General features: G+C 44.2%; 1 protein-coding gene across 1 annotated transcript; it reads right to left on the bottom strand.

The window, feature by feature from the left end:
* Nucleotides 1-1,327: 1,327 nt before the first annotated feature.
* On the bottom strand, nucleotides 1,328-26,952 carry SIN3B (SIN3 transcription regulator family member B; the record flags this gene model as incomplete). The annotated part of the gene is made up of 19 exons (XM_083379549.1): nucleotides 1,328-3,186; nucleotides 3,292-3,496; nucleotides 5,262-5,356; nucleotides 5,517-5,609; nucleotides 5,963-6,136; nucleotides 9,036-9,205; nucleotides 12,810-13,557; nucleotides 13,638-13,821; nucleotides 14,184-14,422; nucleotides 16,890-17,006; nucleotides 17,473-17,680; nucleotides 18,635-18,753; nucleotides 19,474-19,563; nucleotides 21,081-21,203; nucleotides 21,736-21,879; nucleotides 22,460-22,726; nucleotides 23,803-23,956; nucleotides 24,148-24,254; nucleotides 26,818-26,952. The coding sequence occupies 19 exons, from the start codon at nucleotides 26,950-26,952 to the stop codon at nucleotides 2,956-2,958; spliced, it is 3,603 nt and encodes a 1,200-aa protein (XP_083235675.1). The 3' UTR covers nucleotides 1,328-2,955.

Genomic DNA, 26,952 nt, shown 5'->3' with positions numbered 1-26,952 from the left:
AGATGGTAAGCCACCCTGAGTCTTCGGAGAAGGGCAGGATATAAATGGGATTTTTTAAAAAAAATAGTTGGCCCGCTAAATGCAATTGTGCAAAGACACTTTTTGCCATTGCCAATACTTGCAGATGTGATAAATAAAGGAGTCCTTGCGGATTTTATTCCTCTGTTGGCGACTATAGGGGGGGTGCTCATCTGTTTCAAGGCCATTGAGCCAACGCTGTCCAAAGACATTTATGTGGTAATGTGGCCAGTATGATGTCACAAAGCACCTCCCCATCAAAGTGGTACCTATTTATCTACTCGCTTTTGCATGCTTTTGAATTGCTACATTGGCAGGAGCTGCAGTGAGGACGGGAGCTCACCCTGTCGCATGTTGGGTCTCAAGCCTAGGCTGCCGGATTTCCAGCCGACAAACCCAACATCTTAATCACCGAATACTGTGCCCCCCCCCGGATGATGTAAGAATCATGAAGTATCCCCAGACTGTAAATCTGCTCTTTCAGGACAACTCTGTCCACAATGGACTGACCCTCCATCTTCCTGTTTCTCATCTACCGACAGTACATCCATTTTCTCTGGATTTAAATGCAGTTTTCTCGCCCGCACGTAGCCCACTTAAGCAATTATGGACATTAAAGAACTTCCCTGAATTGGATTTTTTGGAAGCAAGAATTGCACTTCTCAGGACACTAAGGCCACAATCCCAGAAATAAATAAAAAAAATAAGGGAATGGATTCAAACCAATGTTTGAGCACCACAACTCAGTGTTCCCTGATCCAAGGAATTAAGTACAGCTAATCCTTGACTTACAAACTATTGTTTAGTGATTGTTCAGTTACGACAAATTTTGAAAAAGGGACCCAGGTTTAAAGTTCTGATGGCTGCACCACAGTCACACGACTGTGATTTATGGCATTTTTGCTGGGAAAGCGGTATTTACTTCTGCTTTCTGGCAAAAAAACATTGCACAGTAAACAATGGGTTTGCTTAACAACCCTGGCATTCGCTTTAGAACAATTGCCAAAAAAGGCCATAAAATCACATTGTTATGACTTACAACCATAACTGCAGGCTCAATTATGGTCATAAGTAGAGGACTACCTGTAATCTCATCGAGAATGTTACATCTAAGTCCCAGATTTGGTATGTCTTGTCGGTAAGGGAGAATCCTCCGTTTCACAAGTAACTGTCTCTCCCTGAACATTCAAACAGGTTTTATCCCAGCCAGAAACATTTGTTTCTAGCTTTTCAAATGCTCTGAAGAGCTGATGCCAAGTGCTTTGTCAAATATTCTGAAGGCACCCAAGAATCGAGAAACAAGGGAATCTTTGCATTTTAAAATCAATATTTTATTTTACTTGATGTGCAAATAAATATTTTTTTAAAAACTACATTTAAAGAATTGCAAAGCAAATACAAGCCAAAACCAATTTTTTAAAAAAGCAAGAGATCCTTCAGAAAAACCGAAGAATTATTTTCTTGTCTTCTCTTCCGACTATTGACAGGTCTCTGTAGGTTTCATGTAGCCCTTGCTAACACCACATTGCGCGATGAGAAGGATACAAAGGAGAGAGTCTTGCTTTGTCCACTCAGATTATAAATTAATTGATTTATAAAAGGATGTGTAAAGATGGCCTTGAAAAAGTTTGAGGAAAAAGAGGGGAGGAAGGAGGGTGGTCTAGAAGGGGATAAAATTCTCAAACTTCACGATGCCCCCCCCTCCCCAATCAAACACACATTAAGCCACAAGCTACCATTTAGTAGTAGTTTCATAACAGAATTTGGCACAGGCAGTCATCTCTGCTCAGGTAGAAGAGAAGACACAATTGAAGATCTGGGAGAAGCTGCTGGAGACAAAGCTGGTAGAGCTGGGACTTCTGAATGGTGCTCAAGGCAAAATGGCATCCCCTCCCTTGGCAACAAAGGAATTAGAGAAGAGAGGGGGAACACAGCCGCCTATTTTGCGAGTCAAAGAAAACCCCTAGGCACCGAGGACTTTCTGGAAACAGGGAGGGCAGTAATCCCTAATGGGAGACCCGGAGCTTCAGCACAAAACCCCCTAACCCTGCATCAGGGGATCTTTCCATTGAACAGTCCAGTATCTCTGGACATGCACCACGTATCCAGAAATGGGACCTGCAAATCTTGTTGCCAGCACACGGATGAGAATAGCATAGGATGGCATACTTAAGTGAATACACCAGAGCCCATGTGGGAGGGAAGACACCTTGAATCTTATCCAGGCCAGGTTTTAGATTAGTTTTTTTTTTAAAAAAAAACCCGGTTTTGAAGATGGGTGGAGAGAGAATACAAATCCAAACCTCTTATTCTTTGCAGGAAAACATGGACTGGAGGTTCTTGAAAAAATCTTGGGTTCTCCTATTTTTAAAGGGGTAAAAGCCCTAGTTGTCCAGGGTGCAGCATCCACTTGGATAATTCTCTAAGTAAGAAGGTGCCAAAGTATACTGGCGACTCAGCCGTGCCACCCGTAGAATTAGAACACGGGGAAAGAGAGAGAAAGCCACATTTTCCACATTTGGCATGTGGTTTGCTGCTCAATGATACCAATAGGTCACTGTTGTAGATTCTTGGAGACCTCATCCCCAATAGGTAACAATTTTGGAACTTCTCAAAGAGCAACAACGGCCTGTCTCGTCTAGCCTGCTGACTTCTTCCCTCCTACAATTCAATCTCTCTCCTGGCCTACGCTGAAAGCCCCCACTTTAAATGGGAGCAACAGAAGCTGCCTCCATTCTGCTATGGGTCCATTCTTTCTTGGACAAGCACACCCATGCTGCATGGGGTAGGGTGGGATGGGGAATATAAATCATCACAGCCCCAAGTGGGACCACGAATGATAAAAGCTGGTTGGATAAATACCAGTGATACATACATTGTCTTCCCAGAAGTCCATGAGGGCCTCTGGAATTTGGGGGCGGGCGGGCGGACTGGAAGTCAGGGCGAGGAAGGCTGGCGGCTGTACTGCACGTGATAGCGGTTGACAGGCACCCCGTGTATACTGACAGTCTCACAAGTAGTCTTGCAGGGCAGCAGGTCCTCATCCTCATCACCCATCAGCCAGTCCTGGACCATCTCGGCTGCTTCTCGGTTGACGTGCCTTGCAAGCCAGCGCCGGTGCCACTCTTCAAAGCGCTGGTGATGCCGCAGCAAGACTCGAGGAGCCGCCTGTAAGAGAGACGGGGGAGGGGAAAGGGGTGGGATCACAGGTGATCTGGGAGCCTAGTCTCTCTAGCAGGCTGCTCCCCAAATGGCCCGTTCCAGAAGGTGCACCTGTTTGGCTCGAGACAGCGCTCCCCGACGGTACATGTAGTCTTCAGCGTTCATGATGAAGAGCATCTTGTGTGTGTTCAACTTGAACTTGCAGTCCACATTGCAGGCACTCTCCACGCCAATCAGCTGCTTCCATGAATTTTTCGCTTTGTCACGCATGGCCTGGATCTGCTGGCACTGCCATCGCCGGAATTTGTCGAGGTTCCTGAGAGGGGGAAAAGAGGGCAGACCTTAACCGTGGGTTACTTTGGGGAAAGGAGGCAGCAGGGGAAAAGTGGTGCCCCAATCACTCTTCTTCAAAGCTCTTTGAAACAGACAGTCCTTGACTTACGACTGATGGCTTAACTTGGCCCTTTTATGACTTGTGGACTTCAATTCCCAGAATTCCTCAGCCAGCCTGCCTGGCTGAGGAATTCTGGGAGTTGAAGTCCACAGGTCATAAAAGGGCCAAGTTTGAAGACCCCTGGCTTAGGATTATTTGACGTTACAACAGACCTCCCAAAAGGCACTTATGCCTCAGTTCCAAAGTTGCCCCTCCCAGGTCACATAACCGCATTTTGGGTGCTTGGGATTTATGGCTGTTTGCAGCATCCTGCATTTATGTGACTGTGATTCATGATGTTTTTGCCAAAAACCAGGGCTTACTTCCAAATTTTGGCCAAAATGCCCTATAGCAAACAATGGGTTTGCTTAGGGATTACCACAAAAAACTGTATCAGTCATTTGATGACACACTTTATGACTGTCACAACGTATGACTATAATGGGCAGGCTCCATTACCATTATAAGTAGAGAGGAATTCTGATCACCTTCAGCCAAAATGCAAACCATACTTTTAAGGAGCAAGGCAGAAAACACAGTTAGGTCTGAAACTATGTCCACACAGACCTATCATTCTATTCATTTCTTGAGTAATCAATGTTATGCAAAAAATGAGAAAAGACACCAAGGAAATTAAAGGTCTGAGATCAGGAAAATATAGCTAAACTAGTTTACACTAAAATAATAAACTGTACCTCTTCGGTCTTTGGAATGGAATGGAATAGGACAGAATGGAACAGAACAGAGAAGAACAGAACAGAACAGAACAGAACAGAACAACAACTTTATTGTCACTTTGAATGTACACTAATCGGCATACAATAAAATGAAATTTTATTGCATACAGCTCTCAAATGGTCACCACCTCCAATATACACTACATAAATATGACAAAAATAAATACAGAATTATGCATATACCCACATATATTATGACACAGAGAAACAACACAGTCTAGTTCGGATTATATATACATGTGCATGGCAAGAAAAATGAATCTTACCAGACGGATGGCATAGAGAACAAAGCTATTACAGAATCTGGTAGTCCTGCTAGAAATAGTTTGAAACCTCCTCCCAGAGGGGAGCGACAGAAACAGACAGTAAAGTGGGCGCGTGGGGTCTCTAACAATGCTAGGCACACCTTTTCAAGATCCCATTCCCACTGCACTGTTTCTTTTGACATTCTCAACTTTCACTTCCCTATAACAAAGTGGGCAGCACCATGCCCTTATGCAAAGTTGTTTTCAATTTCTGAAACACACATTCACTCCTGTCATCAGAGTACAAATTGCCCACTACAAAGTGTGTGAATTCTTTAGAGGTGTCTGTAATCCTGTAGTAGTACGACAGTCAATGTGATCAAAACTTCGTCTAAGTCCCATCAATCAACATTTCAAGCAGATTCACTTTATAATACTTTCCCTAAACCAGTGTCTCAAACTTGACTGGCTGGCTGGGAAATTTGGGGATCTGAAGTCCACTCCTACGTTTTTGCAGCAGTCATTCACTTAGATATTGCTTTCCTCACTTGTAGTATTTTTCACTTCATCATTCCGCCAAGGGTCATTTTTCATATTTCTGGTTAGCACATCTAACTAACAGCAGAATGACAGAGGATGGAAAACAATGGGGAAAGAGCCACTCACCTCTGCAGAAAGACCGGCTTTAAGAGGAAGCCTTCGTTCTGACTGCTCGGTGTCCCTTCCACTCCCACATACTGCTCCACATAATTAGTCAAATGCTGGAGGAGAAAAAGACAGCTAGTTGCTTTCTTCTCAGATACAGGAAGTCTGAAGTAAATTATCCCTTTCTGCCCTCCTGGGGACGTTTTGTTCCATGCATTCTCCAAGGAACGTGAGGTCACATTCATCTTTGAAGGAGGGGAACAAGATTAGAATTACCTGGACTTCCATGGGGTCTTCAGTTTGAGTCTCTTCTGTGTCCAAAAGTTCAATGGTCATGATCACTTGGTCCTTCCTTTGAAGGAACATCACCTGTGAAAAAGAGGCAGCGTGCAAAACAGAGGCCCAAAAGAAGCTGTCCTCACCCATAGGCACAAAGGTGAGACATCCCCCCCAATGCTAATTCCCAAACATTCCCATCCCCAAATGCTAATTCCCATTCTCATTAGGTGGGTAATAAAGACAGGCTACCTTTAAAAGTTCAACAGAGGAAAGAAGGTATTGTCGGTGTTGGAATCAACCTTCCCCAACTTGGTAACTTTCAGATTTACTGGGTTTCAGTTTTGATCGTTATCAATTGGAAATTGAAGTCCAACATATCTATCCGTCCTCAGCTGTGGGAAGGCAAAGGGTGGAAGCTTGCTTTGGGAAAGGGGCTGCTGTACCTTGAAGCAGTTCTCATCGGCCATGCAACGTTCCGCCTTCCACTGGTAGCTGGTCTCCTTTGCGGCTCGTACACATTGCGAAGACAGATTGCCGCCAGCCGCGCCGTGCTTTCGTTCGCTGAGATACAGCTCCACAACTTTCAGACAGACATCATCACTCACCAGGTGATGCAGCTGTTGGCCCCAGAAAAAAGCAGATGGAGGAGAGAGAGAGAAGCAAAAAATACCAACATCAAGCAGGGCACAAAGGCCACAAAATGGTCCAGCGCCTGCAAGCTCATTTACGACAGCTTAACCAGAAACGCATTAACCTAACCTACTGCTAAACTCAATTCAACATATAGGTGGACCTTGAGTTGTAACCATTAGTTATAACCATCATTTAGTGCAGGGGTAGGCAACCTTGGCTCTTTTATGACTCGTGGACTTCAACTCCCAGAATTCCTGAGCCAGGAGTCCAGGAGTCATAAAAGAGCCAAGGTTGCCTACCCCTGATTTAGTGACTGAAATTATGATGGTCCTGAACAAAGAAACTAACTGATCTCAAAGTTCCGGCTGTTGGAGTGCCCCCATAATCATGTAAATAAAATCTGGTCACATGATCACCATTTTCCACCTTCCCTGTCGGCTTCCCACAAGCAAAATCAATGGAGAACATAGTAGTAAGGATGCAAATCACTCAGATAAGTCTACCCTCACTGTCCTTTCTTCACTCACATACATTGCGCCTCCCTCCCTCCACTCATCGCCTGCACTGCCTCCTGCTTTGCATTCAACCTAAACTTCCTTCCCGCCCCCTTCACTTGCACACACGCCTTCACCAGCGCCAGCCTTCCCAGGTCATGCCTGTGCTCACACACACGCATGTGCCATCCTTCCCTGGCCTTCCTACACTGACATGCATCTCTACACCATCCTTCCCCAGCCTTCCTGACCTTACACCATGCACACCACATTGCAACACCCCCTGCCTGATCTTGTGAAGCCTGTGTAGGGTCTCCCGCATCAACCTGCTGCTATGCCCCACCCTCCGTATTTGGGACTCTCTACGTTTGTCATGTAACGCCCCACAGATCTTGGGGTTACAGTGAGGGGAAAAAAAATTTTGGTCCCCTGCTGATTTTGTACGTTTGCCCACTGGCAAAGAAATGATCAGTCTATCATTTTAATGGTAGGTTTATTTTAACAGTCAAAGACAAAAAAAAATCCAGAAAAACACATTTCAAAATATTATAAATTGATTTTCATTTTAATGAGTGAAATAAGTATTTGATCCTCTATCAATCAGCCAGATTTCTGGCCCCCAGGTGTCTTTTATACAGGTAACGAGCTGAGATTAGGAACACTCTCTTAAAGGGAGTGCTCCTAATCTAAGCTTGTTACCTGTATAAAAGACACCTGTCCACAGAAGCAATCAATCAATCAGATTCCAAACACTCCACCGATGGCCAAGACCAAAGAGCTGTCCAAGGATGTCAGGGACAAGATTGTAGACCTACACAAGGCTGGAATGCCAAGCAGCTTGGTGAGAAGGTGACAACAGTCAGTGTGAGTATTTGCAAATGGAAGAAACACAAAATAACTGTCAGTCTCCCTCGGTCTGGGGCTCCATGCAAGATCTTGCCTTGTGGAGTTTCAATGATCATGAGAACGGTGAGGAATCAGCCCAGAACTACACGGAAGGATCTTGTCAATGATCTCAAGGCAGCTGGGACCATAGTCACCAAGAAAACAATAGGTAACACACTACATCATGAAGGACTGAAATCCTGCAGTGCCCGCAAGGTCCCCCTGCTCAATAAAGCACATGTACAAACAAGCCCATCTGAAGTTTGCTAATGAACATCTGAATGATTCAGAGAACTGGGTGAAAGTGTTGTGGTCAGATGAAACCAAAAGATGAGCTCTTTGGCATCAACTCAACTCGCCGTGTTAGGAGGAGGAGGAATGCTGTCTATGACCCTAAGAACAGCATCCCCACCGTCAAACATGGAGATGGAAACATGATGCTTTGGGGATGTTTTTCTGCTAAGGGGACAAGACAACTTCACTGCATCAAAGGGACGATGGATGGGGCCATGTACCATCAAATCTTGGGTGAGAACCTCCTTCCCTCAACCAGAGCATTGAAAATGGGTCACGGATGGGTATTCCAGCATGGCAATGACCCAAAACACACGGCCAAAACAACAAAAGAATGGCTCAAGAAGAAGCACATTAACGTTCTGGAGTGGCCTAGCCAGTCTCCAGACCTTAATCCCATAGAAAATCTGTGGAGGGAGCTGAAGGTTCGAGCTGCCAAACGTCAGCTTCAAAACCTTAATGATCTGCAAAGAGGAGTGGGACAAAATCCCTCCTGAGATGTGTGCAAACCTGATGGCCAACTACAAGAAACATCTGACCTCTGTGAGTGCCAACAAGGGTTCTGCCACCAAGTACTAAGTCATGTTTTGCGAAGGGGTCAAATACTTATTTCACTCATTAAAATGCAAATCAATTTATAACTGCTTTGGAATGCATTTTTCTGGATTTTTTTGCTATTATTCTGTCTCTCACTGTTAAAATAAACCTACCATTAAAATTATAGACTGATCATTTCTTTGTCAATGGGCAAACGTACAAAATCAGCAGGGGATCAAATAATTTTTTCCCTTCACTGTACAATGACAACTGGGACTGCCTAGATTGCCATCACGAAGCAATGTGGCCATGTGATTTTATCACTACACTGCATAGTAATGGCAATCCTGGTCCCAACTGCTGTCATAACTCAAGGACTATTGGTAATGCCAAATGGGGCAGCATCTCTGAATGGCCTCAACTGCACATAGGTAACAATTTTAGTTTTTCCCTCATGGATAAAGTTCTGAAATTGTACCATGAAATCCTGAATACCTCAGAGCAGGCCCAGCCTTACAAACTAATAACAGAGGTCACCACAAACAAAGGGGCTGCTTGGGATGCTATTTCTGCATAAGAGGTTCAGTAGGGGCCAAATTATAACAGGCCCAAAGAAGATACCAAAGCAGTTTCTTATATATCTTCCCCACACCCTGGACAAGGATGCAGTTACCTGTCGGACAATGTTTTGTACAAGCTTGTCCATGGTAAAACCAATGTAGGCATGGATGGTGAACATCTCTCTCAAGGTGTCCTCATATTGAGTGGGGTCAATGTTGCCATCCAGCAAATTCCTCACCAAGTCTAGGAAAGCTGGGTAATATTCCTCCAGCTCCACTTCACCTGGGGGAAGAACAGGAATCAGACACCCCGTGGAAAAAGATAACTGCTCGAACATCTCTGCAGGAAAGTGTGGGGTGCTCAGATAGATGCCAAACCAGTTTCCATGCCTATCTGAGCCATTTTATATAAGGGACACCAAGTATTTAAATGATATCCTACCACAAGGATTCTATATGCTACATTCTATAAGTGAATGATAGGACTTGCTCTAAGGCCAAGCTACTCTTCTCTACTATTAGACAACTTGATTAGAGAACCCATTACACAACATAGTGACCTCTACTGGCCAAAAGATGTATTGGAGGTGTATTGAAGAACGGCAGGGATACCTGGAGCGGGAATGGATGTTCTGGTGTTTTCCAGATATTCTGGATTGCAACTGCAATATCCTATGTCAGTGCCGATATCCAGCACATCGGAGGGCTCCAGATTGCCTCCTCCTGTCTTAAAAAAACAAACTCTTCCTTTCCAACTATGATTCAGCTTCTTAATCTTTTCCTCTGTTTTCAAATAGCACGGAAGCCTTTTTCTCCAACAGGGGACCTCAAGATCGCAAACATTTAAAAATATGTACAGGAAGCATAAAATATACAGTGAAACCCCAACTGAGATCAGAAAGGATGTCTATTCTTTCCAATGTCCATTAAACCACCAAGTGTGCAAATGACATATATCGATGTGAACGTTTATTTAAAATTCTTTAGAATCTTTCTGAAGTGCCAGACTACTTTGGAGACAAGAGAAATCCTAAAGGGCGACTATCCAGATGGCCATTTTGCCCACTGCATCTGAAGTCCGCTAAGCAGAGATTTAGAAAATAAAAATGTCTCTAAAATAAGGCATCCAATCCATCAAAACTATTAAAGCAAAACCAGATATAATGCAAGCAAGGTGAAACAGGAAAACTTCCAGGGGGAAATCCCGCAAGCTTTCAGGGAAAGGAATGCCACCATTTAGCTTCAATTACTGAAAAGGCTACCTATCTTTTTATGTGAACCAGGCACATAAAGAACTAAATTCCATTTACCAATAAAAGTCTAGTTTCTACTTAATTCTTTTATAAAGCATTCAGAAATCTGCAGTTTGGAATTAAGTTGCTGTCCATAAATTGGGGAAAGACGGGATGAGAATAGTTGCTGCCTTTTAGGCCTCAAAAGATTTCCAATCTGGAAAGGCCTCAAAAACCTCTGAGGTTTCTCAGATGCACCCTAATCACAAGGCAAAAAAAAAAGAAAGAAAGAAAATCTGCAATTCAACCCACAACAATTCACTCATTACACCAGGAAAACAGAGTAGAAGCTTTGAAGAAATAATTTGCAGGAGAGCGAAACGTTCAGAGGAGTCTCTGCCCATTGGAGAGGATTAGTTGAGTCCAGTGATGGTGAACCAATGACATGCGTGTCACAAGGTGGTATGCCACAACGTTTTTGGGTGACAAATTAGCATTCGCCCCAGTAACTAATCTCCAAAGCATGCTCCATTTTTCTGCACGATTTTTCAGAGGCCGTGGAGGCCATTCGAGAATGGGATATGTTCTAACACAGCCTCCAGATCCTCTGGAAGTCACTAGAGGCCTGTTCTCTCTCTCTCTCTCTCTCTCTCTTTCTTTGTGTGTGTGTGAGTGGGTGTGGGTGTCTCTGGAGCCTCGGAAAGCCACGTCGAAATGGGGCATTCTTTCGTGCGGTTTTCAGAGGCTGCAGCCGTGAAGCAGCCTTTTCTGAAGCTGCTGCAAGAAGAAAGACTTCCTGCAATCCAGAACAGCCTTGGCAGACTGCGGGGGACTTTCACCACATGAAAATAAGCAGCAGGTGGGGATCCTGAGGAGCGCTGGGCCACAAGGGCAATCGCTCTGTCCCCTCCCCAAGGGTTGCGCACCTTGGGGAACGGCATGAGACAGCCTGTCCGAAAGGTAGCAGAGGGTGTTCCAGGGCTGAAGTTTCTTTTGTTCATGTGTGCGAAACACCGGCAGAGTCCACTTAGGCATTTTCTGAATTTTTGACCCGTTGAGCTCAAAATGTTTGAGCTCAAACTGGCTTAATTTTGATAGAAAAGAGTATCTGTAGCTCAGGATTGTAAGTGTGGGGCCCTTGGTTCTCTCTGAGCTTGGTTGTGTTCTTGCAGACGTTTCATTGCCCAAACTAGGTGATAGCTTCAGTTTTTGGTTTAATCTGTTTTGTATGAAACTGTCTATGCAGCAAATAGGAGGGGGAAATCCATGCTCCTCCACTGATTAAAAACTATCATTTCCCCTAGAAAATGAAGAGTCGTTTAAGTTTCTCAGATGCCATTTGCATCCAATAGGGTTCTGAAAAAATTGCCAGCCTTACAACTCCTCATCATTCTATTTTTTTTTTTAAAAAAAAACACCCAAACAACAAAAACAACCCCTATCTAATTCACACATACATCCTTCGGAAGTTTGTGTAACTGTTGGGAAACTGCCAGCTAGGCTGGAATGAGGGATCAAGCAAGGGGTCTATGGCAGGGGTAGGCAACCTCGGCTCTTTTATGACTCATGGACTTCAACTCCCAGAATTCTGGGAGTTGAAGTCCATGAGTCATAAAAGAGCCGAGGTTGCCTACCCCTGGTCTATGGCAATTCGCCACGGCCAACTTGGCGCGGTCAACTTGCTGCAAGGCAAGAGTTACATTAATATCGAAAAAATAGTGGAATAGAATCACTGAAGAAAGGATGCCAAAGGAGGGACAGAATGAAATGTGAATGGCCAAAATTAAGATATTTTTTTAATTTAAATAAATAGGATCATTAAAATTGTCCCGCAGCAAGTTGTCCCACGGTGAGTTGGCCATAGTGAGTTCTCCTGCAGCGAACTGGCTGTGGCAAGCTGGTCCATTCCATCATACGAGGAACGGTTGCTGGAATTGGGTATGTCTACTTTAATGAAAAGAAGGACTAGGGGGGGGGACATGGTAGCATGGGTTCCAACATCTCAGGGGCTGCCACAAAGAAGAGGGAGTCAAGCTATTCTCCAAAGCACCTGAAAGCAGGACAAGAAGCAACGGATGGAAACTAGTCAAGGAGAGAAGCAACCTAGAACTAAGGAGAAACTTCCTGACAGTTAGAACAATTAACCAGCAGAACAACCTGCCTCCAGAAGCTGTGAATGCTCCAACACTGCTAAGCTTGTAAGCCGCCCTGAGTTTTCGGAGAAGGGCGGGATATAAATGGAATTAAAATAAAATAAATAAAAAATAAATAAACACTGGAAGTTTTTAAGAAGAGACTGGACAGCCATTTGTCTGAAATAGTATAAGGTTTCCTGCCTGAGCAGGGGGTTGGACTAGAAGACCTCCAAGGTCCCTTCCAACATCATCATCATCAAGTGAGGGCCTAGAGGCCTTGTGCAGCTGCCAAGCATCACCTTGACCTCCTCCAAGATCTATGAAACCGTAGACATTGGTTCTTCCAGGGGAAAGGCAAGCAGATTTTTGTAACTTAGATAGAAAACAACGAAGCTGCTTCCTTTATCTATCTGCAAATGGCTTTCACTGCTTGTGCCTCAGAGCAACCAATGTTCACGGTTCTCCCCGCTTCCCTCCACCCAAACAATTTCAAGAAGCTACCGACTTAAGGCCAACTTACTCGGTTGCTTCAGCCTCAGCTCCATGGCAGGGTCATTGGCCCGCTCCTTCCGGCCTTCGCACAAGAGCTTCTCTCTTTCTTTCTCTGTCCGATATTCCAGCAGCTGCTTCTGGGCCTGACGGTAAATCTTGAGGAGCCGCGAGCAAAGAGTCTGGTGAAGGCGCAGGAAGAAGTACCAGTTGTTATTGGCAAAGAAGAGGGTATAGACATTGTCCAGGGTACGGTGGGAACGAGCGGAAGGCACCACGCTTTCCAGACTCCCTTTGTCCTTTGCAGGGCTGGCAGGAGGTGCTGGGGGGTTTCTTTTGCGCAGTTCATGGCCCTCCAAGGCAGGTGGCTTCTCCTCCATGGGGCTCGCAGTTAAGCCAGGGGGATTCCTCTTCCTCAGCTCGTGGGCTTCCACCAGGGTCGATCCCTTGTCCTCCACAGGGGTCGCTTGTGAGCCAGGCGCATGCCTTTTCCGTAGATCGCGTGTCTCCACCGGGTGAGCCTTGGGGCTCCCCTTTTCCTCGCCGGGTAACTCTTCGGGAAATGGGTGCTCAGGCATCTGGGAGAAAAACAGGTCCGGGATGAAGTGATGGACAATCTGTCGAATAGTCGCCTGGTCCTCCTTTTGGATGGTGGGTTGACGTTTCACGTAGTAGCTGATTAAGGCAGCTGCGTCATCCAGGATCTGCTTGTCCTCGTAGACAAAGATGAGATGTGGCTCGTTAGTGGCTCCCCTTCCCTCTGAGTGTTGCTCCTGGTGCTGGAAAGACACGGAGGAGAGATTAACCAGAGAATCGGGGCTCCCTGCTCCACCCCCTAAGAGAAGCCCCCGACGCTTACCTCATCGTAGACGCTCTCAATCTCATTCAGCAGGCTCTTGGAGCGCAAGGCTTTCGTGTCGTTCTGCTTGAAGTTTGCAGCCTGGTGGTCAAGAGACTTCAGGTAGGCCTTCTCGTACTGCTCTCGCCAGATCTTGTTGAAGCCCTGCTGAGCTTCTCGCCACTCTTCTTCCTTGGCCTTCAGCCTGAAACAAGAGTAGATGTCGCTGAACTTGGAAATCGAGCCTAAGGAAAAGACTCCAAAGAAATACCGCTTCCAGGCCCGGCAACCAGAGAATTTTACGTAGGAAGTGTAACGCACACTGTTATGTTGTGGCAAGTATTTCAAATATAATCTCCAGGGAGAGCGAAAGGACGGGAACGATTTCAGTAAGTCTCTCCCCTCCTTCTCCCCCCCCAAGGCTAGAATCTTTTAGATGTGTTGGAATCGCAACTTGCAGAATCCTCAGCCAGCCATGCCACAAAATGTGCTTGTTAGGAATTCTGGGTGTTGCAGTCAGGCTGGGGGAAAATTGAACAGATTTAAAAGGAAGCGTGCAGCGGTCACCTCTTCAGGATAACAGGAAGGGCAGTGATCGGGTTCTTCTTGAGGCTCTCAATTATCTCTGGTGCTTTGTCCCCATAGATACGGTAGATGGCCCGGCGCTGGATCACTTCTGATGTGCCTCCAAGGCAGTCGTCCAACCGGAACTTCTCTTGATCCTCCTGCGACATCCGGGTCAGTTTTTTCTGCACACTTTCTAAGACACGGATGGTCGCCAAGTTGGTCTCTAAGACAACATCCAGCTGGGAAAAGAAAACCAAGAAACAGAAAAGAAGCAAAAGGAGGGATCTCCTTTATCATGAACACTTCTTTGCAGGAAATTAAAGACAATCCAGCCCACACACCCATTGAGACAGTCACAGCAGACAATTAAGCCATTCCCTCCCAAACCACCAAAATAGGCTGCCAGTTATTATTGCGATTACTTATTAGTCTTGTTATAGCTGCTCCGCTCTGAAAAATTCATTGTGCCACAATTCCTAACAATCCCAACCAAACATGGCATGAACCAATGTACTTTAACAACATTTGGGCACCCATATGGTGGACTCCCGTGGTAGAATGCAATACAGCGACATTGAAACTTTTCCAGACTGCAGCCTAGTTCATTTGATGTATGAACCATTATCTCGAATGAATAATATATTTTTCTATACCTTTGAAAGAGAAGAAGAAATTATAAACGGTGAACTCAAGAAATTGTTAACAATGGCTGTTATCAAAAAAGATACTGGGTGATAATGCAGATATTTTTTTTACTAATGAGTCAAATAATATACACACAGAATGATTTTCAAAAAAAAAAAAGAAATCCTTGTTCTTACTCAAGTTGTGAGTAACAGAATAAGATTTGTTAAGTTCCACTGTTTGAGTAGGTCCGTGCAAAGGTCAATAATGCTACACCGGAAGTTAAAATGTTCCTGAAATGTGAATAGTATATTTCACATTGGAAAATGAGTAGATAATTCTCAGCACTGCAGATTAAATGGAGGTTCTGTTATGCTAACTGATACTATTAATTACTAGAATGGATCTGGGTCCAGAACTAGCACCTCAGGACACTGTAGAATTTGATCGTGATTGGATCCTGGTTCATGACTGCTCTTGCTTGTAAATAACTATTTTGATACACTTGTAATCCAAGATACATTATGCTCCAAATAGACTACAGATCATTTATAATGCAACTGGTTTCCACGGAAAACAGTATATAGGTCGTCCTCACAAAAACTAATTTGGTGACTATTCAAAGTTACAACGGCACTGAAGAAAGTGACTTATGACCGGTTTGCACAAGCTTCAGCGTCCCCATGGTCATGTGATCAAAATTCGGTTGCTTGGCAACTGCCATGTATTTATGACAGTTGCGCTTCCAAGAAGCAAAATCAATGGGGGAAGCCAGATTCATTTAGTATCTGTGTGATTCACTTAACTGCAGTGATTTGCTTCACAACTATGGCAAAAAGGTCATAAAGTGGGGCAAAAGTCATTTAACAACTGCCTTGCTTAACAGAAATATTGAGCTCAATTCTGGTCGTAAGGACTACTTGTATAACAATTAACTTTCTTGAGCGGAAAGAGAGGGGAGCTATGGTAGTTTCCATCCGAGCAACCAACTTTGTGGATGGATTCGCTTTACTAAGTTGATACTATAATCTGCGAAATGGTAAGAAATGACAAAACTTTTTACAGTCTTTCAGTTAAGTAGGATATGGCAACCCTAGGAAGCAGAACATGCTAGGAAAACACAGAAGAGGACATTGACTAAAAATGCCTCTTCTGGTCCAGAAAAACTGTCCATAGATAAAAAAAAGAAAAATAGAAATACAGTATCTGAACTCTGATCACCGTTAATCAGTCTTACATCCATTCCCAGCTTTCAGACCAAAAACTTAGCAAGGTTCACCTATCACAGAATCATAGGGCTGGAAGGTAGGTCTTCTAGTCCAACCCCCCTACCCAAGGCCGGAGACCTTATTCCAACCCCAACAATCTTTTCGTGAAAGCCTTCAGTGCTAAGCACCCATAATATTTCATACTAAATCATAAGGTGCTTTGTACGGTTCTAACTGAGCATGAAGTATGAACTGCTTGTGGATGTTAAGTTTCTGGTTTATCACTTGCTGCAAAGCCTGAGCTGATCCAATTATGTTTTACTGCACAAACCACAATTAATAGAATCACAGCTTGCTTAAATGTTAGTGGAAATTAAAATTGAAACATCTATTAGGTCATTGATTGTCTAAAAGATTGTATGTTAAAACAATTAGAATATGTGTAAACTAAAAAAAAACTATGGATATATGTAAGTTATTTTCTATTGATAGGATTGATAGGATAAAACTTGTCTTTAAATCTACAAATAGACTATATATATATATATAGGGAAAAAGAGAGGAAATGTTTATGGTAGCAATTTGAAATCTGTACTAATGATATCTGTATGTAACTGAATTACTACTACCCAGCCACCACGTTGCTTTTCAAATATGTGAATGTAATATTAGAAAATCAGTAAATAATAGTAATAATAATAACAATAGAATCATAGCTTGGTATGAGCCCAGTCACTGGCAGCTCCTACCAGCAGTATCATTCCAAGATTGCAGGCAGGGAGGCCTCTCCTGCTTTTGCAGAGGGGGGGGGGCTTTCAATGTTGTTTCTGACCAAAAGGACACAGTTAACAACTACCAGATGAAGGAGACGCACCTCAAAGCGTTCATCTTCACACCGATGTAGCTGTTCCTCGTAAGGAGTTTTCTTTGAGCTGACAAAAGTTGAGTCTTCAGACCAAGATGGGAAGGAGACCCAGGTGTCATTTAGCACCTGTAGAATTTAAAACACACACTAAATCAGCCGGATCTTCTGAGCATCTTCCTACGGCAGGGGTGTCAAACTCAATTTCATTGAGGGCCGCATCAGCATTGCGGTTGCCCTCAGGGGGCTGGGTGGATATGGCCTGGGTGGGCGTGGCCTACTGGGTGGGCGTGGCTAGAGTGCGTATGGCCTACTGGGTGAGCGTGGCCAGCTCTACATCGTTCGCATCAAGGCTGCCTATGGGGGCCTGGGCAGGAGTGGGACAGATCTGAGGGTCTCTGGCAGGAGGAGGGTCTCTGGGCCAAGGCCAAGGCAGTGGGGGCCGTTCCCTCACTGTTTCCAGGATGGCTTCATGGGCCGCATGAAACCACTTGTGTTTGACATGTCTGTCCTACGGGGTCCTGTTCTCCAGTGTCTGGTGAATCCCCTTGGCCTTCTACTCTCCTCTCTACAAGAGGTTGTAAGCACTACCTACCTCCTTGCAAATAGCTGTCCTGCCACTGCATTTGGGTTGCTGGTAAGTCTTGGGCAGGGCTCTGTAGCTGGAGCCGATACGCTTGCAGGAAGCATAGTCAATTTCCCGGCACATCCCGTCCCCAGAGCGATCACTCATTGGGGAAGCAAAAGAGAGCTCCTTCACTCCCAGGAATGACTTGAACTGAGCAAAGAGTTCAGGGAATTTCCTTCAAACAAACAAAAGAAACAAGCAAACGTAGGCTAGAAACTGACAGGTTTAAAGAGGTAACAGAACCCTTTTTTTTGAGGAGGAGCAGACTGAAAAGTAACAGCCCGCCTTTCAGCACTAATCACGGCTAGAAAAGGAGAAACAGCAGATGTCATTTCTCTAAGATGAGCGCAGACAACCATCATTCTTCAGGAGATAATCTACTTTATCATCATCATCATCGTGGATTTTTCTTTGAATGGACTGTAATATCACTGAAAAGGGCATGGTCGAATGCTTTATCTCCTTAATGATTTTATCTTGTCCTTAAAATATATATTAAAAAATTGTCACTGAAATTTCAACTCGGCTGCCTTGGGAGGTTTTCCAGGAGGCATGGAAACGGGGAGCTAAGGGATTCATGCTCTAAAACTGCCCATCTCTTCTAGATCTGTTAAAACAAGAGAAAGCTGTAACCATGATTTCACGTAACTGCTTTATACAACTGTGGCAACTGTCTGCAATTTGTTGAGTCGCCTGGGCTTTGGTGGCAAAATCTGTAAAATGAATACTGCATTCTCAAAGTTACATAACAATTGCAATTACGCAACTGTCAATGGCACAATATACTGCTTTATTACTTAAAAATCCTGGGATCCACTGTGTCTGTTAACTATTTATTCCGGTGAATTAACTGCAACAATTCTCAGTGTGAGACTGTCGTCTCATGTATATTAATAATTTGACAAAAATACTCCTCCACGCTGTCAGGGAGACATTCTCTCTCAGCAGCCTAAAGCAGGGCTGGGCAACTATGGCAACTTTATGACTTGTGGATTTCAACTCCCAGAATTCCTGAGCCAGCATGGGAACTGAATTCTGGGAGCTGAAGTCCATAGGTCTTAAAGTTGCCAGAGTTGTCCACCCCTAGTCTAAAGAAACAAAGCTCCAAATTTAACATAGTCTTTCTTACCCCAAAAAGGGTGTGATCAGCTGAAGCAACTCAGAGCCAGAGACCAGTTCTTGGTTGAAGAGAGCAATGCAGCGGAGGAAGTTCTCATAGACTTCTTGGCTCTTGAGGACTCGGCGTACCTAGCAAAATAGTCAAAGAGGAGAAACCTTCTGTTTGCCAGGCACCAGCTGACATCAGAACAAAAGTGCGTATAGTCAAGGCCATGGTTTGAGCGCCAAAGAATTGAAGCCTTTGAACTATGGTGCTAGAGAAGACTCCTGTGAGTCCCTTGGACTGCAAGGCAATCAAACCAGTCAGTCCTAGAGGAGATCAACCCTGACTGCTCTTTAGAAGGCCAGATCCTGAAGTTGAAACTCAAATACTTTGGCCACCTAATGAGAAGGAAGGACTCACTGGAGAAGAGCCTAATGCTGGGAAAGATTGAGGGCAATAGAAGGAGGGGACGACAGAGAATGAGGTGGCTGGATGGAGTCACTGAAGCAGTAGGCGTGAGCTTAAATGGACTCCAGAAGATGGTAGAGGACAGGAAGGCTTGAGGAACATTGTCCATGGGGTCGCGATGGGTTGGACACGACTTCGCAACTAACAACAACAAACTGACATCAGACCCACTGAAACTGTCATTTCAGCTCTTGCGGGAGGAGCTGAGCTGCCTAACTCAGAGAGATTATAATCTGGCAGCACAACCTGGGGAACTGCTTTAATCAATTTAGTGCACTTTGCTATGAGTTTTAGGGGAGCTTTTCCCTCCACCAGCCACCCCGGACACTTTTTTTTGCATTGCAAGCGTCAGTCTTTGTTCATGAACTACAGCTCTGTTTCCACCAGAAATAACAGACCTTGTCAAAGAAAGAAAACTCCTGCAAAGTGCCGTATTTGCCCACTGTCGCCACGGAGAGGTCCTTGGTCCCACGCAGCTTCATCTTTTTCTGTTGGGTGTAATTCACAAGTAGAGGCAGCTTAGAAGCTTAGCACTGAGAAGCAGCTCTTACCCATTTTTGACTTTTCCTGACATTAAGAGCCCAAAGAAAATACAGGTAGTCCTCCACTTACGCCCACAACAAATTTCTGTTGTTAAGTGAGACATTCGTTAAATGAGCTTTGCCCCATTTTACGACCTTCCTTGCCACAGTCGTTATGTGAATCTCTGCAGCTGTTAAGTTGGTAACAAGGCTGTTAAGTGAATCTGGGTTCCTCACTGATTTTGCTTGTCAGAAGGCTGCAGGAGGTGATCGCGGGGATGCTGCAACGGCCCTAAATATGAACCAGTTGCCAAGCATCTGGATTTTGATCGTGTGACCCTGGGGATGCTGCAACAGGCTTAAGTGTGAAAAATGGTCATAAGTCGCTATTTTCACTATGGAACGGTCACTAAACAAAGTTGTAAGTGTTGTAAGTCAAGGACTACCTGTCCTTAGTAACTTGTTAACATTTGCATTCCCTAAAAAGCAAAAGGGTACCACTGTCCGTCATGGGCTTCTGCTACTCCACCCAGTCACACCTATATAAAAGTAGAACTGGTGAAAATGTTTCCCAACAACTTCTGCAACTTTAAGATGTGTGAACTTCCAGCTCCCAGAATTCCCCACCCAGTAAACTGGTGACTTAGGTCTAGACATTTTAAAAGTGCTGAGGTTGAGAAAGATTTTCAGTTCATAATTATCTTTCCTCCTATGAGATTATTTTTTTTCTGTAAATCTCAGAAAGGTAGCTGAAAAGTACGTTTTGTCGAATTACAGAGAGAACCTACTGTCTGTAATAAAAGGTATTATAACTGTGATAGTACCGTTTATAGAAAAACCCTAACGTAGGACAGATTTATTGGGGTGAAAAGTCTGGGGGACCGAAGGCTCTCTCCTCCTCTTCCTCTTTCAAATTATTTATTTATTTATTTATTTATTTATTTATTTAATTTATATAATTTATATACCGCCCTTCTCCCAGGGGACTCAGGGCGGTGAACAGGGCAATACATAAAAACTAGATACAAAAATTAAAATTATTAAAACATGATTAAACAATGCCCATAAAATTAATGCAAATTTAAAATTAAAGTTCATTTATAAAAAATCCCATTAAATATGTCAGAAAAGCTTTTGTGAGAAACAACCTGCCCATCTTTAAACAAGGCTAGAGTTGAGGGGTCCTTGATTGGTTGTTTTCTCGCACACGTTTCATTACCCAAACTAGATAATACCATCAGTGTTAGCGTTAGTAAATATCCTCCTTTATTAATTCTACAGTTGGCTGGTTTTAGCTTAGCAGGCCAGCATAGCTAAATATGTGGAACATTTCATGAGTTCAGCCATTTTTTGATGGAAATACCTCCTTTTCTTCTCGAGGACAGAACTAATCAGCCAGTTTCAGCTAGATGGGTCACCTAAACTACAGAGCCTTCAAAAATCACTCTTGCCCTTTCCCCCAGCTCTGCAATTGGTTCAGATACCTTGGCTGGGCTGGGTCCAGGACGGAGCAACAGAGACCTGGACCGCTTCTTACTGTTTTCTAGATGTTTCTCATGATCCATTTTGGGGATACTGTTGGCATCACACGGCCCGTTCCCTGTAAACTAAACCAAAAGGGAAAGATGTTGAGTTACTGTTTGTTTATACTGGTCTTTGTCTGTTAATGTTTACTATTCAGTTTGCACGGTTTTTAAAGTCTGCTTGCTGTCCAGAGTTGCATTTGACTGGTGGGGAGCTATATAAATTAACATAATAACAAATGAATGGGCAGGGAGGAAGATGGTCCCCTTTAACAAACTGTTGAAAGACATCTCAAGTCAGAATTGGGGAACGGGCTGCTATGAATCGCTTGCCACCACCCAGGGTAGGGAATGTTCTTATTCTTGGGACTGGCTGCCAAACAAATGGCATTTTCTCTGTGGGGTGGCTGGGGGCCATTTGACTCTCCAGAGGTTTGAGGCTGCATCCATCTGCTAGCGAATGATACATGCTGTACTTCAGTCTGTACAGGAAACCAGCCAGAACCTTCCACCCAACCAAGACAGCAGCTCTTCTTCAAGCCCCTCCCACTCAGCCTCCACATTGGACAGCCCGCCTCCTCACAATGGCCACACCAGAGATTTAGCAAAGACGTACCAAAGACCTCTTTGCCTCCGGAAGGAACTGTCCAAACTCAGATAGGAGATCTTCCTGGCCCCTGAAAAGATTTGCCACTTCAGTGAAGACCTCCTCTTCCGACATGCCTCGAAAGGGGCGGCCTTTTGTGCTTAGCTGCTCCTTCTGCAAGTTAACAAAAGGTTTTTATTCGTTAAGATTTATATCCCACTTTGATTTTGTAGAACTCAAGGCAACGTATGTAACACTTCCTCCTATATTCCCCCCAACAACGATGACCCTGTAAGGTGGACTGGCCCCGTGAGAGAAAATGACCGGCTTAAGATCACTCAGCAATTTTTCAGGCCTAAGGGAGGACTAGAACTCATCTCACCTAGTTTCTAGCCCAGAAAGCAACATCAAACTCTCTCTGTTGTGAAATGTTATGTTAGTTGTACCTGTTTGAAGCAAAACCAGCATCAATCTAGGATAGCATCAATCATCTCGTCTGGGCTAATTTATGCTCACTCCTAATCCCAGGTTAACAAAGCACAAAGTTCCTGTCTTCCCATCACATATGCCGAAACAACAAACATTATAATGGTTTCTACACAATACACTTAAGACAGTGGCCAGGTTCCCACAAAAGTACTCTGTCTGATTATACCCCAGTCAGGTGCAATAAGAACTCAGACAGACCCCACCCACTATCCGTGACTTCTTTCTGGACTCATGGGGGCGGGGCGGGGGGGGCATCCTCCTTTACCTGATATGTGTGAAGGATCTCCAAGAAGGAACGATAGATTTCAGGGTGATCAAGAAACCGGGTCTTGATTTTATTCACATAACTGATGGCGTTGTTGAACTCCACTGAATCGGACTCCAGGGGCATCTGAACTTTATCATCCTTGCAGGGCTGTTGCTGCTGGCGGAAATCCTCTGGACAGTCGCCATGGTTGTGGGTATTCTCCTGGCAGTAATGCAGCATTAGACTGCTGCCAGAGAGAGGGCTCTGAACTGGCTCCAGGGATATCTGGAGAAATGCAAGTCATTGTGTGAGGAATTAATTAAATCAGAAAAAATTCTAAGAGTCATTCCCTTGGTAAATGTAGATGTGAGGCCTACAAGTACCCCCTACCCGTTGTCCCTCAACACACACAGACATAATGTTGTTGTCTCAGTATCTGACTCATAGCAGGCAGTCGATACGAATGCTTGAACTGCTTGGATTCACAAAGCAAGAAACAGCGATAATGTTGGACTTTACTGACCACGGCTAGCTTGGATGATGTAAGATGAAATCCAAGGAAGGTCCCTGGGTTCCCTGCAATTCACCTCATATTAGAATGAGCAATTATATTATTTGCAGAGGCTTTCTAGCAACAGAAGAAGAGAAAGGCCGTTATCCCTGGCCCGACTCCCAAGTTCCTTTTAAACAGGAACATTTCCAACCTGGGTAAGCAAAACAGATGCTCTCCGTTACGCACAGGCCTGCTTTGGATGGAAATACTTGAGTGATCCTTTAGCATAAATGTCTGTGGAGGCTCTCAGTCATCCAGGTCGTGAAAAAGGTGCTTTTTTCAAAAGGCAACTGGACTTGTGTTTTTCCCTGAAGACGTTTCGCTTCCCGTCCAAGAAGCTTCTGGGATGAGAAGTGAAACGTCTTCAAGGAAAAACACAGAAATTCCAGTTGCCTTTTGAAAAAGCACCTTTGGGACACCCTTCGGTACAGCACCACCAATATCGCCCTTACCTCTCCAAAGAAAGAGCAACTGCAATACTCGGACCTCTAATGCCTGTTCTTCTTATTGGCTCTCTCGTGCTACCTGTGTTCTTTTCAAGGAAAGCTGGACTGCTCCTGTGCTCTCCTGCAAAGTCTCCTGGACCTAAGCAAGTAGCTCTGCTGGGAAGAGGAAGGGTCTCACTGTTTGTGGGAGCTCTTGTGGTCCCGGGGAGAGGCGGAATCAAAGCAGTACTGCCACAATGGTCCAAGGATCAAAAACAAAGGCTGGGAGAGCTAAGCGAGAGAAGACCCATCTGCCTTCAACTGTCAGCTGCCGGTACCAGGATAGGAAGACTTAAAAACATAATAAAGAAAGCTCTTTGTACCTGGCCAGTGAGAGGTGCCTGGACATTCAGCTTCCCATTCTTTGGAATCTCTATTCGGTAGCCCAAGGGCAAGAAAGCGTTGAAGCCGATGATGAGGTCAGGGTGTTCGTGGAACAGCTGAGAAACACGTCTGATGACGCCTGGAGTGTCAATGCTGGACCCAAAACAAGACACGAAGAACAAAAGTAGATGCTTAAATCTGGCAATGGAGAATGGATTTAGGAGAGATGGTGTTTGCTCCCTCTCCTTCCTGAAATCTCCCACAAGGCTCGGTGAGGGTTTCATGCTTAGTCAAATCAATCAAAGGAGGGAAGCAGGGGATGGATTCTCCTTGGTTCATGTTACCTCTGGCTCTTAAACTCTTTCATGATTTCCAAGAAACCGTTATATGTGGCGGGGTCACTACCAAAACGGATCTTCACTTGATCCAGGTAAGAGAGGGCATCTTCTACCTGCAAGAAATTGTAAGAGATATTGAAAGATCTCTCTCTCTCTCTCTCTCTCTCTCTCTCTCTCTCTCTCTCACACACACACACACACACACACAAATACCCCAAAAAGGAAGAATTGTAATGAACAACAGGTAATTTTATACTTTCTAAACTAGTTCCAATCCGAGCTGAAGGACGTGCAAAAAGCAAAACAATGCCACCAGTTTTCAGGCCTTAGAAACATCCAAAATTTATAGCCAGAAAAATCTCCATTTTGCATTCAAAATGGATTTGAAAGGATTTAGATTTCCTTGCCAATACTAAAGGCCAGAGAGATTGTATTTAGCTTCTGACAGGGCATGCTGGAAAAAACACTGCATGAGGCAATTTTTGTGCAGTGATGGACTTTGTAGATGAGGCACCGTATCATGAATGATTTGTTTAACAAAGCGGGCATGGGTCACCAAAGGCACTGCCACATGGAATTGGTTTGCCTTATGGGCGATGGCAAAAGATTATTTTTTTTCTTGGCTATCAGACAATATATCAACCAATTATTCTTGTATTTCAAGATGGCCTACTGCTCTGCCTCAATATCCCCTACCATTAATCAGTCTTTTATTTATTATTACAAAGAGAGCCAATTCTGCTGCCAAATACTTTTGTTTTATAAGAGAGGAGACAAGTAGTAGCCAATTCACAAATGTACAGATGCCCAGGTACATGGTCTAAAGTCACTCCCAGAGAAGATGAGCTCAACATAAAAAATCTTGGGACTCAAAACTGGCTCCATGAGCACCCTTTCAGAGTGAAGACTCAAATTTTGATGCTTTCAGATGCATGAGATGGTAACTATCCTAATCCTCTCACTCAGTATAGTTGATTCTTTTCATACAAGTGCTCGGTATTATGGAAGGGACTCTCACCAGTTTAAATTTTTAAACCATACCTCAGAGTGCCTGTTCTCTTTCTAACCAGGACGACAGATTCTGCAATCACTGTGGTACAACATTTTGCTATTGTGGCCAGGAATAGGTGGAGTACATCAAATTTTGCCCCTTTTATGATGTAATATTGATAAAAATACTGTACCAGATTGATAATTGCACAGGCGTTGAAGAGGAACATGCACTTTTTTCTCCTATTGGAAGTATTCTATCATGTTAACAATCAAATCGTTGTATTTAGCCTAATTCCCTTTACAGTTAAAAAAGAAATATTTATTCAACCTTCTGGATTTTTGGCTAGGTTGTAAGTTTAAGGTAAACTTACACTTTTTAATCATATTAATGTTGTGACTTTAGACGAATACTGAGGATAGTTATAATTGTCTTTACATTTAATCAACTGGGATGTTACAATGATAAGAAAATCTGAGTGTGGCCGAGAGCAGAAGTGCCAAACATCTGAACAGCACTGAGCTGTCTAGCACTGCTATGGGGATGGGAGGGGAATCTCAGCCATTTTTCCCCAACAGAACTGTGAAGAGGGGAGATGTTTTAAAAGACAGAAAATGCCACAAGAGTATTCTCATAGAAAGTGAAAGCTGCTGTGTAGTTCTATGTGCCTGGTGTGAAAATAGGGAAAGATCATGTCTTGTACCCCAATTCTATGAGATGTTAAGACACAGCATTAGCCGCAACAGAATTGATAGAGCAATCTATGTTCTGGAAAGGCAAATGGATGCATCATGTCTCACAAACCAGCCTGAGTTTAGTTAATCAGAAACGGGATAAACACAACGTTTATCCTTACTGCTCCCCAATTCAAGACTGTTTTTCACTTACCACAAGGCAATAGAGCAGAACATTAAAATTGGCCATTGTCATTTTTTGGTGCATTCAGAAAGAGACTGTAGAAATTAATCAGCATCCGCATATAAGATGTTACTGCCCAAGAATGTTTTGAAGAAAAACAGATTATTTGTCAATTTCCATTATTTAGCCATGCTTTTTGCTTCTGCAGCTGCAGTTTTGCAATCTGCATTTTTATATGATGCTTTATTTTAGTGTTTGGTTTGGATTCTGTGCAAAATCAGCTTTTTTCACCCAAAAAAGTGAAAAAGACACATTGTTCACATCAGTAGGAAACAGAACCCCAACCGTTAAAATAAAAAGGAAGCAAACTATTGTAGTACACTGCCCGTTCAAACACAGCAACCTATTAAAAATTAAATAAAAATGAAAACCATCAAAACACGTGGCACTTAGCCATTTTAAATTAAAGGTGCCAGCCCACTTTTTAAAAAACTTTTTGTTTTACTTGACAGCTCACAAAGTAAGAAAAAATACTCCCTGAAAGAAATAGAAAAGGAAAGCGATGCAAGGAGGCAGCGGGGCTTCAATGCATCTTGCCTTTCACATTGACAATGCAAAGAGAAGTGGGGTTGGGGCTGGCGAGAAAGAAGGTCCTCTAACCTTATGCAACGGGGCTCAAGGTTTGCATGCAGCCCATCCCACCAGCACCCACTGGCAAAAGAGCAGAGGGGAGGGGGAACCCCAAGTTCTGGGCAGGTGAGGCAGAGATAAAAGGTCAATCCATGGGGAGGCGCCCCCTTTCTCTCCCCCGCCCCCTTCAGACTTACGTGGACTGGAAGCTTTTCGGAAGCAGGCGCCGCCACCGCGCCCCCTCCTCCTCCTCCGGTCCCCCCAGTCCTGCCCCCCATCTTCGCTCCGCTGCTGCTCCCCCGGCCGCCTCCTCCCCCTCCCCCCGCCGCCAT

Source organism: Vipera ursinii, assembly GCF_947247035.1.
Source record: "Vipera ursinii genome assembly, chromosome: 1".
Classification (NCBI taxonomy): domain Eukaryota; kingdom Metazoa; phylum Chordata; class Lepidosauria; order Squamata; family Viperidae; genus Vipera; species Vipera ursinii.
Note: the sequence above shows the minus strand (reverse complement) of the source record. Positions and strands in the feature narration are given on the sequence as shown.